The 16,119-nt window shown below is 44.3% G+C and overlaps 1 protein-coding gene across 2 annotated transcripts in view; it reads left to right on the top strand.

The window, feature by feature from the left end:
* TEX2 (testis expressed 2) overlaps window positions 1–16,119 on the top strand; it is a 119,692-nt gene that overhangs the window by 101,162 nt on the left and 2,411 nt on the right. Inside the window, exons 8-11 of one of the 2 annotated variants that reach the window (XM_030799868.1) lie at window positions 4,770–4,902; window positions 11,004–11,123; window positions 12,820–13,029; window positions 15,013–15,133. In XM_030799868.1, the coding sequence (XP_030655728.1) occupies window positions 4,770–4,902; window positions 11,004–11,123; window positions 12,820–13,029; window positions 15,013–15,133 (584 nt within the window). Of the gene's footprint in view, window positions 1–4,769; window positions 4,903–10,997; window positions 11,124–12,819; window positions 13,030–15,012; window positions 15,134–16,119 lie in introns of both variants that reach the window. The other variant, XM_003262636.4, reaches the window with a different exon arrangement.

The following is a 16,119-nucleotide window of genomic DNA, read 5'->3' as shown; positions in this document are numbered from 1 at the left end:
TACTCTAGCGCATGGGGCTGATAGGAGTAGCTCTGACCAGACTGTGCTGTGGGAAGAAAAACAGTGTGCAAAGGGCTTAGTGTGGGAAGGGGAAATCATACCTCCTGTGGAACATGCGTCGGGTGGGGGACAGGGGATCCTGATTTGCAGCTTGTCAACCTTGAAGGGGTGGAGCTCTATTTCAGAGGACAGTTACAGGTAGATAAAGCTAAAAATGATGTCTGTCATCAAAGACACACCCACACACAAGGAATTGCTAATTTTCCATAGTATCTGAATGAGCAATATGGCACCAGTCTCTTTGCCAGGAGCACAACAGTCACTGGTGTGTTCTTCCCAGAGCTGAATAACTCCAACATCTGTTCTTGATAATATGTTATCAAATGTTCCATTTTAAGAAGTTTTGTTCTTTGGATGCCAAATATTGACTTTCAGAGTGAAATCAGCTATTAATAGTTACAGGTAGAAGGAAATGGAGGTGAAAATAACGTGAGGACCAAACTCAGGTTTGCAGGGTTTTGGTTCCCTTAACTACTCCCAAGCAGCAGGTGCCCTCTCAAGCCTACTCCAGTGAGACAGATGCCTAAATAGTAATAAAACAGCGAACTGCTGTGTGAGATTATTAGATTCACATGGCCATGGGAGGACTGAGGCCATGGGGTCTGTTAACTAGAAAACCAGGCCGAAGGCAGAAGAGCCTCTTGTGGTTGTGCCACCCCTTGTCTGTGGGGACATATGCCAAGGCATTTTATGATACCATCTGGCATCATGGTCTGAGCTACACCAGCTGGCCTAGGCCACTTTTATTTTTCTTCAAACATACACTTCCTGAGGGCAGGGGTTCATCTCAGTGCTTTTGGCTCTGATATCGTACGTTAAGAACACATACACACTTTTTGGTGGAATAAGCTGTAATTTTTGCCACAGTGTCTCTGCATAGTGGTAGTGGTGGTAATTGATCCTGCCGCCTTGAAACTAAAGAGTGGAAAAACAGCATCTGAGCTCCTTCCAGGTCCTTGTACACAGACTAAGTCTTACTTCATTGTCACTCGTGTTGCTGCATGAAGTGCCAGGGTTATTTTTTTCTTCTTCTTCTTTTGAGACAGACGCTAGAGTGCAGTAGGGCGATTGCGGCTCACTGCAACCTCCGCCTCCCAGGCTCAAGCCAGTCTCGTGCCTCAGCGTACCTAGCAGCTGGGACTACAGGTGCGCACCACCATGCCTAGCTAATTTGTGTATTTTTAGTAGAGACGAGGTTTCACCATGATGGCCAGGCTGGTCTTGAACTCCTGGCCTCAAGTGATCCGCCTGCCTCGGCCTCCCAAAGTGCTGGGATTACAGGCGTGAGCCACTGTACCCAGCCTGAAGTGCCAGTTTTATAGGGGCTCGTTAATAATCGGTTGCCACTGGTTACCATTGGACAACCTCTCAACATGATGTGGAATAGACCCTTCATATGTTTGCCTCCAGCCCCCCTTTCCCAGAGAACCTCTCAGGACTGCCTGCCTTACCCCTATTTAAAGGCATCAAAAATTGTCCAGCTCCTCAATTTCTTGAGGACCAGCTAGGGCACATGGTTATAGAAAGTATTTTCAGTGAAATGCCTACAACTAAGTCTTACCATTTGTCAAGAGTTCAAAAGAAAGGGCCCTATAACTGCATTCCTCTAGATTAAGTAGCATTTAGCTGGGTTACAGTGGAAGATGCTGCTCATGGGGCAGTGTGTGTCCCACTGTGCTCATTGTTGCTACGTTAGTCCCCAAGGGGAAGACAACCTTTCTAGTAACTGTTAATTTCATCTTTCAGTCTTGCAAGGCAGGGGCCTCCTGACTCACCTGTCACATAATCAGTTGGTCTTTGCTCCAAGTTTTGGGAGTTGCCCGTGTCCCCAGGTTTTCAGGTCACGTTCTGCCTGCTGAATCATTGTTACAAAAGCAAATTTCTCTTACACTTAATGCTAAAATAGTCCTCTTACCCTCATCTGAATGCAAGCACATCATATTAGAGTCATTTGTTGGAATATTTATTTACCATTCGTGTCTGCTTTTAAAAGTTCTTAAACCATTCCCAGGCCAGGTGCAGTGGCTCACACCTCCCAAAGTAATCCCAGCACTTTGGGAGGCCAAGGCAGGTGGATCACTTGAGTTCAGGAGTTTGAAATCAGCCTGGGCAACATGGCAAAACCCCATCTCTACCAAAAATTTTATATATATATATATATATATATATATATAATGTGTATATATATATATATATGTGTGTATATATATATATGTGTATATATATATGTGTGTATATATATATATGTGTGTATATATATATGTGTGTGTATATATATATATGTGTGTGTGTGTGTATATATATATATATATGTGTGTGTATATATATATATATATATGTGTGTGTGTGTGTATATATATATGCCGGGCATGGTGGCGCACCCCTGTGGTCCCAGCTACTCGGGATGCTGTGGTGGGAGGATCACTTGAGCCTGGGAGGCGGAGGTTGCAGTGAGCCAAGATCGTACCAGGTAGCACTCCAGCCTAGGTGAGAGTGAGACCCCATCTCGGGGAAGAAAAAAGTTCTCAAAGCATTCTTGACTCTTTCATATTTGTATGAGTGCCAGGGCTGAGCAGGGCCCTGTGGGTGGGTCTCATGAGGCATATTCAGTGTTTAAAACAGACGCCTCCCCCAGGCAGAGGCTCAGTCAGATGCCCAAGCCTCATCCTCAGATATCAGGCTCCATGGCTGCCCAGTACAGCCTCTTCCCTGGCAACAGCAGCAAGGGAGACAGAGCAAGAAGTAAGGGTGGGCTGGTGAATGCAGAAAAAGGGAGGCTGCCTAGTCAGACTGTGCCAGGTGCCAGGGTGTACACAGCTCTCCCTGGAAGAGGCAGTATAGGTCTCCTTGGTGCAGACAAGGGTACTGATGGCACAGAAGTGAAGAAACTTCCAGTGAAACACAAGCCCCAGTCTATGTGACTGGGCTCTTTGCTCTTCCCTGGGCCTTCCTCCACCCCCCAGCTCCTGACAGGGACGCTGGACCACACATCATTGGGTGGAATGTCCCCGTGACTGGGCATGAGCCAGCAGTTTTACTAAGCCTAAATCCATATATCTTCATTTAAAAAACAGACTAGCAAAACTTTCCATTTTGTAAGAAGTATAATTCTGGGGCCTTTAATATGTCCATTTTCAAAGGCAATGCATACTATTAATATTTATTAGAAACTTGACTAGAATTTTCAAAAGAAACGATTATGTTTGGATGGTTTGAATATTCTCAAAGCTGGAAATACTATACAACAATAAATATCTTCTTTATTGTTGTTTTTTTACATTGAGTTTAAATCTATTAATATTAGCCTTTTGCTCTAATCCCTTCTCCTGAAGTGATTAAAAACTAAATGTCTTTATTAAAGCAGATATACCCTTTATTTCCAGTAATAGTACCTTTGAAGAGCAAGCTAATTAATTCTTTCTAACTGCTTAATGTAAACAAGAAATACAACAGTTTTGTGAGTGTTGCTGCGAGGAAGATAATCACAGTTGATCTCCATATCACTTAATTAAACCAGGTCATTCACGGAAAATAATTACCTTCCATTATGGTAAAAAGAATTGGTTGAAAACAAAACGGAAATCACCCTGCCTTTAGTGAGGAATGACACCATTAGTGCTGGTTGGGGTTAAGCAGTGCTTTTATCTGAGGTGGTGGCCACGTAGGGGATGGGCTGTTTACTGTAATTGCTTGAAAACAATGCTGTATGTGAATGATGGTTTTAGATTAATTTCCTGCTTCCTTTTAGATGTTGTCATTTGTCATGTGAGGATCTATAAAAGTTTATTAACATTTAAACACCCACTTAAAGGATCACATTTTGATAAAAAGTCCATGAGGTCTTCTGGAGGCCTGAGTCTGAAAAATCACAGAAAAATACTTGACAAATCATAGAATCCTCAAGTAGAAGAGGGTCATGAGATAAACCCTGTTTGTATTTTAAACCACTCATCAGTGGCCATCCCAGTAAAATTCCATGAAGCTACAAGCCTTTCAGATATGATCTCATTGGCATAATATCTTTCCTAAGGAGCTGATTTTTAGCCTAAGGTACAAAGTGATTACCCAATTGTATCTGGATAATCCTGGGAATTGAAAGTTAATTCTTTGATTCCCATCAGTGGGCAGTTTCCAGAAAGAAAGGAAGGTCCTAAATGTTTTTGTTACTCTTCCTGTTAAATCTGAGCCATTTTCTGTGTCCCACTCCCAATACTGGAGAATTTTAAGAAAGACAGCGGTTCTCATATGTGTCTTTATAGAACAACCCAGCTTACAGAGAAGTCTTAGCACTTCCCTTGTGCCTCGTAACTGGCTGGGCATCAGCATGCCTTGTCCTGGCTTTGCCCTGGGTCAAGCCATTTTCTTCTGCTGGGCATATGTCTTCTTACTAAATACAAGGAGATTTTAGAAGCCAGAGGATGGGACCCTTCCAGTGCTGACTTGTGCACTGAATTCCCCAGGATCCTGTGAATGGGCCCTGAGATGCTGGCTGTTTACCAGGGGCTCGATGTATGCCGTGACCTGTTCTCGTGTGTGTCGATGGCATAATGCACTCTCACTCCTCTTCTCACCTAGATTAGTAGACGATACATGGACTTTCAATATGGTGCCTGTTTAGATATTTTTAAATGTAAGTTCTTATACTGTCATTTATAGTCATGTGTTTTTTTGGGGAAAAAAAACCTTCTGTTTTTTCACCATTTCTCCAGGACTCTGGATTGATTTGGAAATGTCCTACAATGGGTCCTTTCTGATGACTCTCGAGACCAAAATGAATTTGACCAAACTAGGTAAAGAGCCTCTTGTTGAAGCCCTGAAGGTTGGAGAAATTGGCAAAGAAGGGTAAGGGGCTATATATGAATTTACTAATCCAATCCTGGGGCACCAGCCTCTCCCTCCAGCCTTTGAGAAGCAGGTTTGAAGGCCGGGCGCGGTGGCTCACGCCTGTAATCCCAGCACTTTGGGAGGCCGAGGCGGGCGGATCACGAGGTCAGGAGATCGAGACCATCCTGGCTAACGCGGTGAAACCCTGTCTCTACTAAAAATACAAAAAATTAGCCGGGCGTAGTGGTGGGCGCCTGTAGTCCCAGCTACTTGGGGGGCTGAGGCAGGAGAATGGTGTGAATCCGGGAAGCAGAGCTTGCAGTGAGCCGAGATCGTGCCACTGCACTCCAGCCTGGGTGACAAAGAGAGACTCCGTCTCAAAAAAAAAAAAAAAAGAAAAAGAGAAGTAGGTTTGATGTGTAGTGGCCCCTGGATGTTGAGTGAGCTTCTGTGTAAGTGCTCCTGGACCAGAGCATTTCAGGGAATGGTTTCCTAGTCTCATCCCCAGTGGCCTGTGAGTTCCCAACCCAGCTCAGCTGTGACAGCGCCTTTGACCTCAGTGCTGGCGGTGGTACACATGGAATTGATTACCCAGAAAACATCACTGACTCAGACAAGCGGGGCAGACTCATCCAAGCAATAAAATGATCCTCGAATAGAATCATGAAGATCCTTCCGGTCATAAACAGCAATATGTGGAGCAGGCTGAATCTACCTGTTTTAATCACAAAGTCAGAATTATTTATAATTAGATGATTGATTTTGTAGTGTAGAGCGTGCTCCTAAAAGTGTTTTGAGAAGCATTTTCCCTAAATAATACAATATTGACTTGCCTAGTAAATAGTGTATCTGCTGCCTAGGGTTTGTCTGATTTAGTAAATATTCCAAAATTGTGAGTAACTCATGAAGCTTAATTTTTTTCCCTCTTAAATACCTAGAATAGATAAACTGGAACTTTTACATCCTACTCTCCTTAAAATGACTGCTCTGACTATAAATTTAAATTATATTATTGTTTTTACCAATTAAAAATGTTGACTAGAGGCTGCTTCTCACATCTTTAGCCCTTTGCATGGAATCAACAGTATGATGACATGAAAATGTCACAAGGAGCTGTCTCCACGGGGCCTAAATATAAGATACTGGCTCTTAGACTTTTGCTTGGTTCTGGTACTGACCTAATGCTTTTATTCATGCTTGTGGTAGTAGCAGATTGGGGGAGCTGGGTTATACATTGGAGAATATTCTTTTACTTAGATTATTCTGATTTATTCAAGTTACTTAATGAAATGTTTCTATTTTAGTAATTGGAGAATTTTACCAGCTATATGCAATCTAACCTGTGTCTGTGCTATTTTCCTTTCATTTTTCTATTTGTTAAAATATGTTTGGATTCGGCAATCTGTGGATTTATATTTTCTGGTGAGTGTGGTATTTATCAACTCTCCACATAGCATTTCATACCCTGTAACTTCTGAGTCTTGTTCAGTCCCATGTGAAACCATGAGGAAGCCTGTCTTTTCATCACATTCTTGGACATAAAGGCACAGTTCGTGAGCCTGAGAGAACCAAGACCAGGAGTAGTTAAGAGGCTTTCCTGACAGGCAGAGTCTTATAGACTTCCCCAATTTGAATTGCTGGAGTCCTGATCTAGTCAGACTCAATTCCTGGTCCTGCTGTCCCCACCCCACCCCCACGCATAGCTGAGCACATTAAATCCAGCTCATGACGACAGAGTTGCAGAACCAGCTGCCTAGAAAATGAAGCACCTGAGGCAGAAGCAGTCTTGAAAATGAGATCTAATAAAAAGAGAGTGTGGCAGAGCAACCTCGGGCAGATGCATTTGTGCAAGGAGCCCTTTCTAGAAACAGCCCCGTGTGGGCACAGAGGCACAGGGACTCCATTGCAAAGGGGGTCTTGGACACCAGGGGCAGCAACCAGGCCGGTCCCTGAGGTGCTTGCCACGTAGGCGTCCACATTCACTGCTATTCATGCAGCCCTCATAGCCCAGTTTCAAGTTCATAAACTCTGGCTGACCAGAGGATGGACATGTTTCTGGAAAGCTGTGCTTCTCTAGACTGAGTGGAAAAAAGATCCTCTGCTTTAGGAATGTGATGGTATTATATTTCCCTTATATTTCTAAAGTGCTATTTTTTTCTAGAAGAGTCTGTTATAAAATGTTTTGCTTCTTCCTGTGAGGGTGTTAAATTATATGTTGATGTGTAGTTGGCTGTCATTTGTTTTTAAAAGTAAGGAGGAATACAATCCAAAAGCACTTCATTTGGGAGAAGAAGGCCCGGAAAAATGGACCCTTACCCCTTTTTTCAGAAAGGACCCTTTCGGGAACCTGAGAGCACTGGGTTCTTTCTGAAAATGCTTCCACATGCACCATTTGGCTCACAGTTTCTAGGAGCATTGTGAGCCTCTGAAAGCCCATCCGTGATCCCAGAAGTGATTCCAGAATCTACCTCACTTCCTCAGTCATGAGGTTAATGGAATCACCGTGCGGCTTCGTAGCAGAGGAGGGACAGGAGTCAGCATACATACTAGCTGTTTGAAGCTTGTGATCTTTGGAACTGATATCTTCTTTAATATTAAACCTCCAAAGCACAGAATGTCTGAAGAATTGGCCAGCAGCAGCCCTTTCCTCCAGGCCCTCCCTTCAGCCCGTGGCCGCCTGTCCAGGGCCTCACTCCACATCAGGGTCTGCTCCCTGGTGTCCTGCCTAGCAGGGCCTCGGCTTCATCTCACTGCTTTTTTCAGTCCCTGTTCAAGTGTGCAAATGATTGTGCTCTTGCGGAGTCTCTGAGGAGATGCTGCTCAACCTGTGAGATGTCCTCCTTACTGATAGGAGGTTTGTTCACCTTTAGTTAGTACCCTGAGGGTGAGACTGAGATTTTAACCTGTGTAGCTTTGCCCTAGCAAAGTCTCTTCCCTTTGAAATGTGTGTCTGCTTTATTTTCGTGGGCATTTTTCCTTTAGTTTTTTCATTTCCCAAATAGTCCTTTTGTTGCACACTGCAGGTAACATAACATACGACATTCAGATGGGATTGAATTAGTGAGCTGAGCAGCCTCTGCTTTAGGAACTGCCCTGCAGAGGGCTAGAATGAGTTAGTAAAGGGAGGGCACTGCCTTTTGGGTGGCCTTTAAATGGAAAGGGGCATGGGAGTGAAGTGTTTCCTATAAGGCACTTGGGCCTCTTCCTGCTCCACCACTGCAGTCTGGGCCCTTTGTACAAGTCCCCAAGTCAGAAGGTGGCCCCATCTGACCTCTTTTCGGTTACTAGTTCATATCTACCCCAAACCACCCGTCTGCCCCCAGGCCCCTGGTGTTCTGGGCGCTGAATGCCTGCAGTTTACACTGTGACTCGGTCTAGTTTGTGGGTGTGTATGCACATGTGTGCCTGTGGCAGGTGTATGGAACTGATTTTCTCAAAAGAAAATTAGTGCATTCTTGAGTGTGGTCTCCCTCAAAGCAAACATCTCACAGGGCTTCTTAATTTAATTATGCGTTCTTCATTTAAAGCATTTTGGGGGCTTCTTTTTAGAACTGCCTCCAGAGTCCGTGACATTCTTTTAGCTATCCTGAGTGACAGCAAATTGTCTTGCTTTGTAGATGGTTTGGACCTTTGAGAAATTGCTAGAAGTCATCAGAGGTGGTGGCGATTATGAGACCAAGAAATAAAATATTTGGTCTAAGAGTGTCAGTGATAAAATAATTCACTTTTTCTTATATATCTGACATTTCCAAAAGATTTTTGGCGGAAGGAACATAACTGGAATAAGCCTTTTAAGGTGTCTCTTTGAAAGGATATCACACTCATCTGGAATTCTGAGGTGTGTTTAAAACAAGTAGGCTGATTACATTCCAGCACGTCTTCTACAAGGAAGTGCGGTGTACCTTTCTCTGACGTTCATGCTGAGGTCATAAAATGCATGTTCATTTATAAAAGTGAATATCAGGCAAACACTCGGCTACACTTATAATTCCTAAGTATTGGGTGCCGCATAATACTGCCCCCAGTGCGGGGAGCAGAGGTACCACTCGGTCAAAATCAGATTTTCACATCATCTGATCAGCTTGAACTGGTACAGCATTACCTAAAGTGTTCACTTCAAGCCGCAAAATTTGTCCTGTTCTGTGACCTGCAGAGGATTAACTCAGTAACCTGAGAGTTTGCCACAGCGCTCAGCCTCTGGCATCTTCTGCCCAGGGTTGGAGCTGCCAGATGGTATGTCCCAGTGGGGTCACAAGGAGCAGTGGCTCAGCAGATCTCACTGGGGTCCCAGAGCTTGCAGGCAGCCTTTTGTGCTTTGTGGGTGAGGAGCAGGCTCCCTGTGCTGTGGGGACAGATTTCACACCTGGCAGCATGAGGTCAGAGAGCCTCAGGCACTGCCTTCCTACTGATGGAGAACTCCGATGCTCTTCTGAGAGGGTGTGTGATCTTTGGGGATTTACATCTCTGACTTTCCTCACCCAAGACCCGGTTTAGGCTTTCATAGGAATTGAATTTTGCTATATACATTTTAAATATAAGATTCCTGTGAGGGCTGCCTAACCACAGCACACTCTGATATGGCTCTGCAACCAGCAGATACACATAAGCATTTCCTGGACCAGCCAGGCCTCTGGTGGAAGGAGGAAGAGTCAGTTATGTGCTGTCCCGTGGCCAGGGACAAGAGGCTTTTGTTTCTGCAGAGGGAGTTTCCCTTTAATGTGGAAGTCCAGCCTGTTGGCTGGAGCGCTGGCTCTAATGTTTCAGAGTGGGGTTGAGGAGGAGCTGTGTGTCCTGCCAGGGAGGACACAGTCTGGGTCCTCTTACAGCCGGCTCCTGTTTCCAGGGTAGAGGTTTCAGTCCTGCCCTCCCAGTGCACAGGGCTGGGGCCATTGCTGGGCCTTCAGTTCCACACTGGCATGTGTGCTGTGCCCTTGGGTGCCTTTGGCTCCTGTTGGTCAGGAAATAACTGTCCCCGTGGGCCTCTGGTGGCCCAAGGATAGCATCAGGAAAACCAAAGGACTGCAGCTGCAGGGAGACAGGCCCTGAGCTCCACTGCCTTCCCTTGTCCATGTAATTGTGTCCTTGTCAAAAATACAATGACCAGCCTCTGCTTGGTGACCATTTGGTTGTGTAATAGTGTTCAGAGACCACTCTGTCCCTTGTTCGTTTTGTCCCATTTAAGTCTCTGGGCTCAGACACAGCCCTGCCAGTACTTTCTGAAGCAAAGCCACGGTCCAGGGAGGAAGCTGCTTTCTGTAGGCCCGAGGCTCAGCCCAGAAGCCCCCAGGTCCCCTCCGAGGGGAACTGGACCCCTCACCTCTGCAGGTAATCCAGCAACCCCACACCTCTGGAACTGAGCATCCGCCCTGGAGAGTTGAGTGAGGGACACTGCTCTCCCATGAGGCTTTCCCTTACTTCAGGCAAAGGAATGGTCTTTAGATGTGTACTTTTCCAGAAAATTTCCTGGGTTCTCATGTCAGTTGCTTCCTAGAGTCTCCTGAGACTTTTTGTGTGTTGGCTTTTTCTGTGACCCTCAGGAGATAGGGCAGGTGTGGAGTGAAATATGTAATTTCACTGGAAAGGAGTCATGAGTCAAAACTAACTTGGAGGGTTACTAATCCAGAAAGCATCAGAGTTGCTGAACTAAGCCAGAGCCAAGGGACTTGCCTCAACATCCCATCATCAGTGAGAAGTGGCCATGTCACCAGTATAAGCTGTCACCTCACTCTTGCAACCATCCGCTCTTTCTGTTCATCCTCCCGTGTGGCTCCCGCTGCACTGCTGGTTGAAATCACTGCATTTTACGTGCGCATCACACTCCCACCTCCTGTCCTTCTGACGCATGCTCAAAAGCAACCTCTTCTGGGTCCAAGGCCTCTGTGGTCCTGTCAGAGGCCTTGGTGCTGAAGAGTGTCCTGAGCATCTCCGCTGATCCAAGGATTCTTGGATTGGGCCTCTTCTGTTTTGGGTGGGTTGGAGAGAATGATGAGATGTAGTAACAGTTACATCCCAACCCTGTTGTGGTTGAATGTGTGTGCATGTGTGTGTGTGTTCTCTTTCTAAGCAGAGCTTGGGTGAGGGCAAGCAGTGGTGGTGACTCTCTCTCTGTCCAGTTGCAGGCCCCGGGCATTCTGTCTGGCGGACAGCGATGAGGAATCCTCCAGCGCTGGCTCCTCCGAGGAAGATGATGCTCCAGAGCCCAGCGGGGGAGACAAACAGCTCCTCCCAGGGGCCGAAGGGTGAGTGGATCAGTGCTTCTGTGCCTCTGAGTCTCCAAGGATCAGGACAGCAAGTTGGGAGTGAGCCTTGTTTCCCCTCCTTCCTCTGTGATCTTCCTTCCTCTTTCACGTTGAGTAGATGGTTTTTGTATTAATATCCCAGGTCAGTGGTCTGTTTAAATTCCAGGACACCAAGCGAAAAGACCCATATAGCTTTCCTTACTAGAATGGCTTTCTGCTGCTGTTTGATTAAATAATAGAGAAGTTGAAGGGTGTGGTGATGATGAAGAGCATCGCCTTGAGCCTTCAGAAGAAACTGAGCACACGCCCCCTCCCCCTGGAGCCAGCGGAGAGCCTCTCTCCCTTCAGCTTCAGCTGGAGTGCATTTGCTTCTGTTGAGTTGCAAGTTCCTGCAAAGCAGAAACATTCAGATGATTTTCTTTGGCGAATTTTGAAAGCGCTGATGACTGAGCTGATCTTTTGGATCATGAACTTCATTTGGAGGGGGGCACTCTTTGCCTGTTACTTGGGCTGTGAAATGATCAAAGTGCCTATCCACAAGGATCTTTTAATTACATAAAGTGAATTGAAGAAACTACGATTAAAGGAAGCCAAATAATTCAGAAACTTTTATAAGAAAAAACCAACCTATTCACTTTTGAAATCCTACAGGAGATAAGAATTCAGATGTTTGAGGAGTTGGTGCCAAAGTTTGTGTGTATTATTTACAGTCTAGCTGCTTGACCTTCTTAAGAATGATTGCTTTTCCCTGAACACATACTATTCCTCATGTTCTGGAACTGTGGGGTCTTTTAAAAAGCAAATATCCTTTCTTCTGAGGGCAGTCTCATGGTACATGTGACCTGATACAACAGCTTATTTTCTTGGCCTGTGAGCACGTCAACTTGGTGTAGCATTTTGTTTGTTTGTTTGTTTTCTTGAGACAGCGTCTTGCTCTGTCACCCAGGCCTGGAGTGCAGTGGCACAATCATAGCTCACTGCAGCCTCAACCTCCTGGGCTCAAGTGATCCTCCCATTTTAGCCTCCCGAGTAGCTGGGACTACAGGTGCACACCACCACTCCTGGCTAATTTTCTGTTTGTTTTTTGTAGAGATGGGGGTCTCACTGTGTTGCCCAGGCTAAATTTTTCTTTAAGAAGTTCCAAGCCCTTTGAAAAGTAATTGCCACTCAAGGTAGCCATGTGACACCACCTAAAGACAGTCCGTTGATTACTGATTTGTGTCCTATTGATGCAGCATTATTTGTTACTTGCTGCATGGAGATTATGAGATTGATATGTCATTGGATTTCTGTCTGGTATTGTAGTAGTATAAAGGAGGACAGGTGAGAAACCTCTGCATGAGGACTTTGTCCAGCTCTCCATTGTCAAGATTTGGGCTGTTTCAGACATTTACACCTTCTCTAAAGTAGTAGTTCTCAATTGGGGGTGATTTGGCCCCCCAGAGGACATTTGCCAATGTCTGGCGACATTTTTTATTGTCATAACTAGGGGGATTGTTGCTGGCATCTGGTAGGTAGAGACCAGGGATGCTGCTGAACACCCTGCAATGCACAGGATGCCCCCCGCCCCAACACAGAATCACCCCATCCAAAACATCGAATGGTGCTCTAAAGTAAGGAGAATGAAGAGCCACATGTTTTTGTCTGTGAAAGAGCAAAGTTCATGCTAACTGCCCTTTGTGTTCCACATTTGAAGGTACGTTGGAGGTCATCGAACAAGTAAGATTATGAGGTTTGTTGATAAAATTACCAAGTCAAAATATTTCCAAAAAGCAACAGAGACAGAGTTTATTAAAAAGAAGATCGAAGAAGTCTCCAACACACCCCTGCTGCTCACTGTTGAAGTACAAGAATGTAGAGGAACCTTGGCGGTCAACATTCCACCACCCCCGACTGACCGAGTATGGTGCGTAGAGGGCCCTCAGGGACAATAAGTGATTCCTCCTATTGCATGGCCACAAAAATCCCAGCCTGCTTAACCTTGAGGTTATGGAAAGTACCTTCTCCCGGGCAGAAGCACTTCCAAACATTTTTCTTGGGACCTTAATATTAGTTGCAAATCTGACGGTACTTTCTTCTGTGAGTGGTGAATTCACATTCAAGAATTCATGTTCACATGGTAGGAAAAGTTAAAGTCAATACATGAAGTTTATGAGATAAGCTGTTTCTATTATTGGTCTTCCTCCTCTGTAAAGCCAACTGTTCTGCCAGTAATAACAGCTGTCATTTGTAGATAGCACCTTTATTCTCTGCCTGGCCCTGGTTTTAATTGCATTACCTGATTAGTCCTCATGGCATCCTGTTGAGGTAGATGTCGTTGTTATCCCTACTTTAAAGATGAGGATCACACATCCAACAGAGTCTGGGAAGTTAGGGAGACTTCCCTGAGTTAGGCCTCGATGCTGAGGAGTCAGGAGCATGTGCATTTGGTATCTGAGGACTTGATTCTCAGCCCCAGCTGCATGTTAAAATCACCTGGGGACTTGCTAAAAATATAGATATGCCTGGCCCATCCCCCAGGATTTCAGGGGTCAGAGGTGATGAAGCCAGGGTTGAGAGTCACTGAAATAAATTATTGATGAGTTCAGCATCACTGTCTGTGAATCTCAATTTAAAATTGACATGCTAAGTCCTATAAGAATGGGCATAAGTGTAAATAGTGATTGCATAAGAGATCTCATTGTACCATAAACTACACTCATAACAAAAATATAGCTCTGTTCTATCATAGAGTGAAACCAACATGCTAGTACATATCATTGGTATTCAGAAGGATTTCTAGGAATGATCAGAAGAGGGGTTTTGAATTGACTAACCATTTAACGATAATACTGGTATTTCCCAATAAAACTTTAAAATGCCTTTTTATACTTTTTTTAGGTAATATTTTCATTGTAAAAAAAAAGAGAAAGATTGGGAAAAGGTGAAAAATAAATAAATAAATAAAAACCCATAATCTCACCATCCAGAAATAGCCACTGTTAATATATTGTATGGTCTTTCAAACCTTTAAAAAATTTTAATAAAGTTGATACATTTCTTCTCCTTACTGCCAATTCTTTAGATTTATCAGTTTTCAATGCCTCTGCTCAGGGGGAGATAAAATAAAAGGGCTCTAGGATAGCGCTACCCAAGGCATGCTCAAATGCTGAACTATGTGTTATTGATCCATAAAGATAAGTATAGAGTGTTTAGAAATATTTATGGCAACTTGACATTTTTACTGTATTTCCAAAAGCACTGGTCCATGACAGATTTAAGGTTTTAGATAGTTGATAGCACACAGGGTCTTGTCTGGATACTTTGCCAGCAGTTCTGATTGCCAGTCTGCTCCCTCAGGAAGTCATAAAAAGCATATTGTTGGGGTGTAGGGTGAAAAAACAGGTTTCAAACCTTACCGATCGACATATGCACAGGAGAATGTAAGGGGAGTTCACCCCACTTCTGTCAGTAGTCCTCTCTTGGGGATGACATTCGGAGAGAGGCAGTGTGTCTTTTACTCTCTGCTTTATCTGCTTGTATGTATGTTTTGTTTTTGTAATATACGTATACTACTTTTATAAAAATTGAAAGAAAAAAGGTTATTGCCATTTTAGAAAAAAACAGAAACCAATACCCAGGTCATGGACTTTTCCAGTGGTGCTTCCTGGCTTTCCCAGTTTGTCGTAACTGTTCTAAATGCGCCACAGCCCTAACGCCATCCATCCAGGGAACACAGGGGATTCACAATTCATACTTTGTGTGTGGAATATTTTTAGAGGGCATTTTCAGAAGAAAATAACATTTTAAGTAGTGATAAAGCCCCATGTAAATGAGAACTGTTTGCTGTCAGTGCCTGTCTCATTCCTTGCTTTGCTTCTAAATGTGGTTATTACTTGTCTTCAAAAAGGTATGGTTTCCGAAAGCCACCACGTGTGGAGCTGAAAGCTCGGCCAAAACTTGGAGAGAGAGAAGTGACTTTAGCTCATGTGACAGACTGGATAGAGAAGAAACTGGAGCAAGAGTTTCAGGTAAACCTCTAGTGTTATCTAGTATTTCACACCAAGTATAGAAGCTGTGGGTTTAGCCGAGGTTCTGAACTTCAGCTGGGTCATGATCCTCTTTTGAAAATCTGATGGTGACCTTCATCCCGGAAGAGTATTACATTTGATCAAATATGGGAATAAAATGTTAGGTACAGTATCAAAGCCCTGAAACTTATCCACAGAACATTACTAAGTCATCTTCAGAGGAAACCCAAAAGATTTGGGTCAGAGCAAAATGATGATGTCTTTTCCCAGCAAGCCTGCCAGAACTCTCAGGCTTTGTTTTCTCTTATGCAAGGCCTGGTCTTGCCCAACTCTTAGCACCCGGCCTGTGGGCAGGGAGGCTGCCCCGTTCTTGTGTGCTGTTCACCTTGCTCAGTTTGTTCAGTTCAACAAACATTCCTGGAAACCCTTCTGTATGCCAGGTACCACCTGTCCTGGGAGTCCAAAGATGAGTCAGGCCTCTCCCTCCCCTGGGTAGCTTCTAGTGTAGTCTGGGAGTTTATTAAGCCAGAGCTTACTCTCTCAGCTTTTTTTTCTGCATTTGGCCACCAGAGGTAATAGCAGTATAGCTGGAGGCCCTGGGATGAGCTATTTCCATCAAACCTTTATCAGATATTTGAAGCACAGTTGTCTGTCAGGGTTTTATGGATTAGCAAACTATTTACTTTTAATGAAATTCACCTTTTGAAGAAGACCTACATTCTTTTTGCAGTGGTGTATTTTGAGTTACTGCCTTAAAAATCCTCTTATTTAAAAACTAGAGATTAAACATAACTGATAACCAATTTCTGAAAAAGCTTAATGTCATCACCAAATAGAAAAGTACTTTGAACCTAGTGAGGGAAAAGAACATCATGCCTTTTATTTTTCCCTTTTTCTTTCCTTTTTTTTTGTTTTTTAAGACAGAGTCTCACTCTGTCGCCCAGGCTGGAGTGCAATGGTGCCATCTCGGCTCACTGCAAACTCCG

The sequence above is a fragment of the Nomascus leucogenys genome, chromosome 19 (assembly GCF_006542625.1).
Source record: "Nomascus leucogenys isolate Asia chromosome 19, Asia_NLE_v1, whole genome shotgun sequence".
In the NCBI taxonomy this organism is placed as follows: domain Eukaryota; kingdom Metazoa; phylum Chordata; class Mammalia; order Primates; family Hylobatidae; genus Nomascus; species Nomascus leucogenys.
Note: the sequence above shows the minus strand (reverse complement) of the source record. Positions and strands in the feature narration are given on the sequence as shown.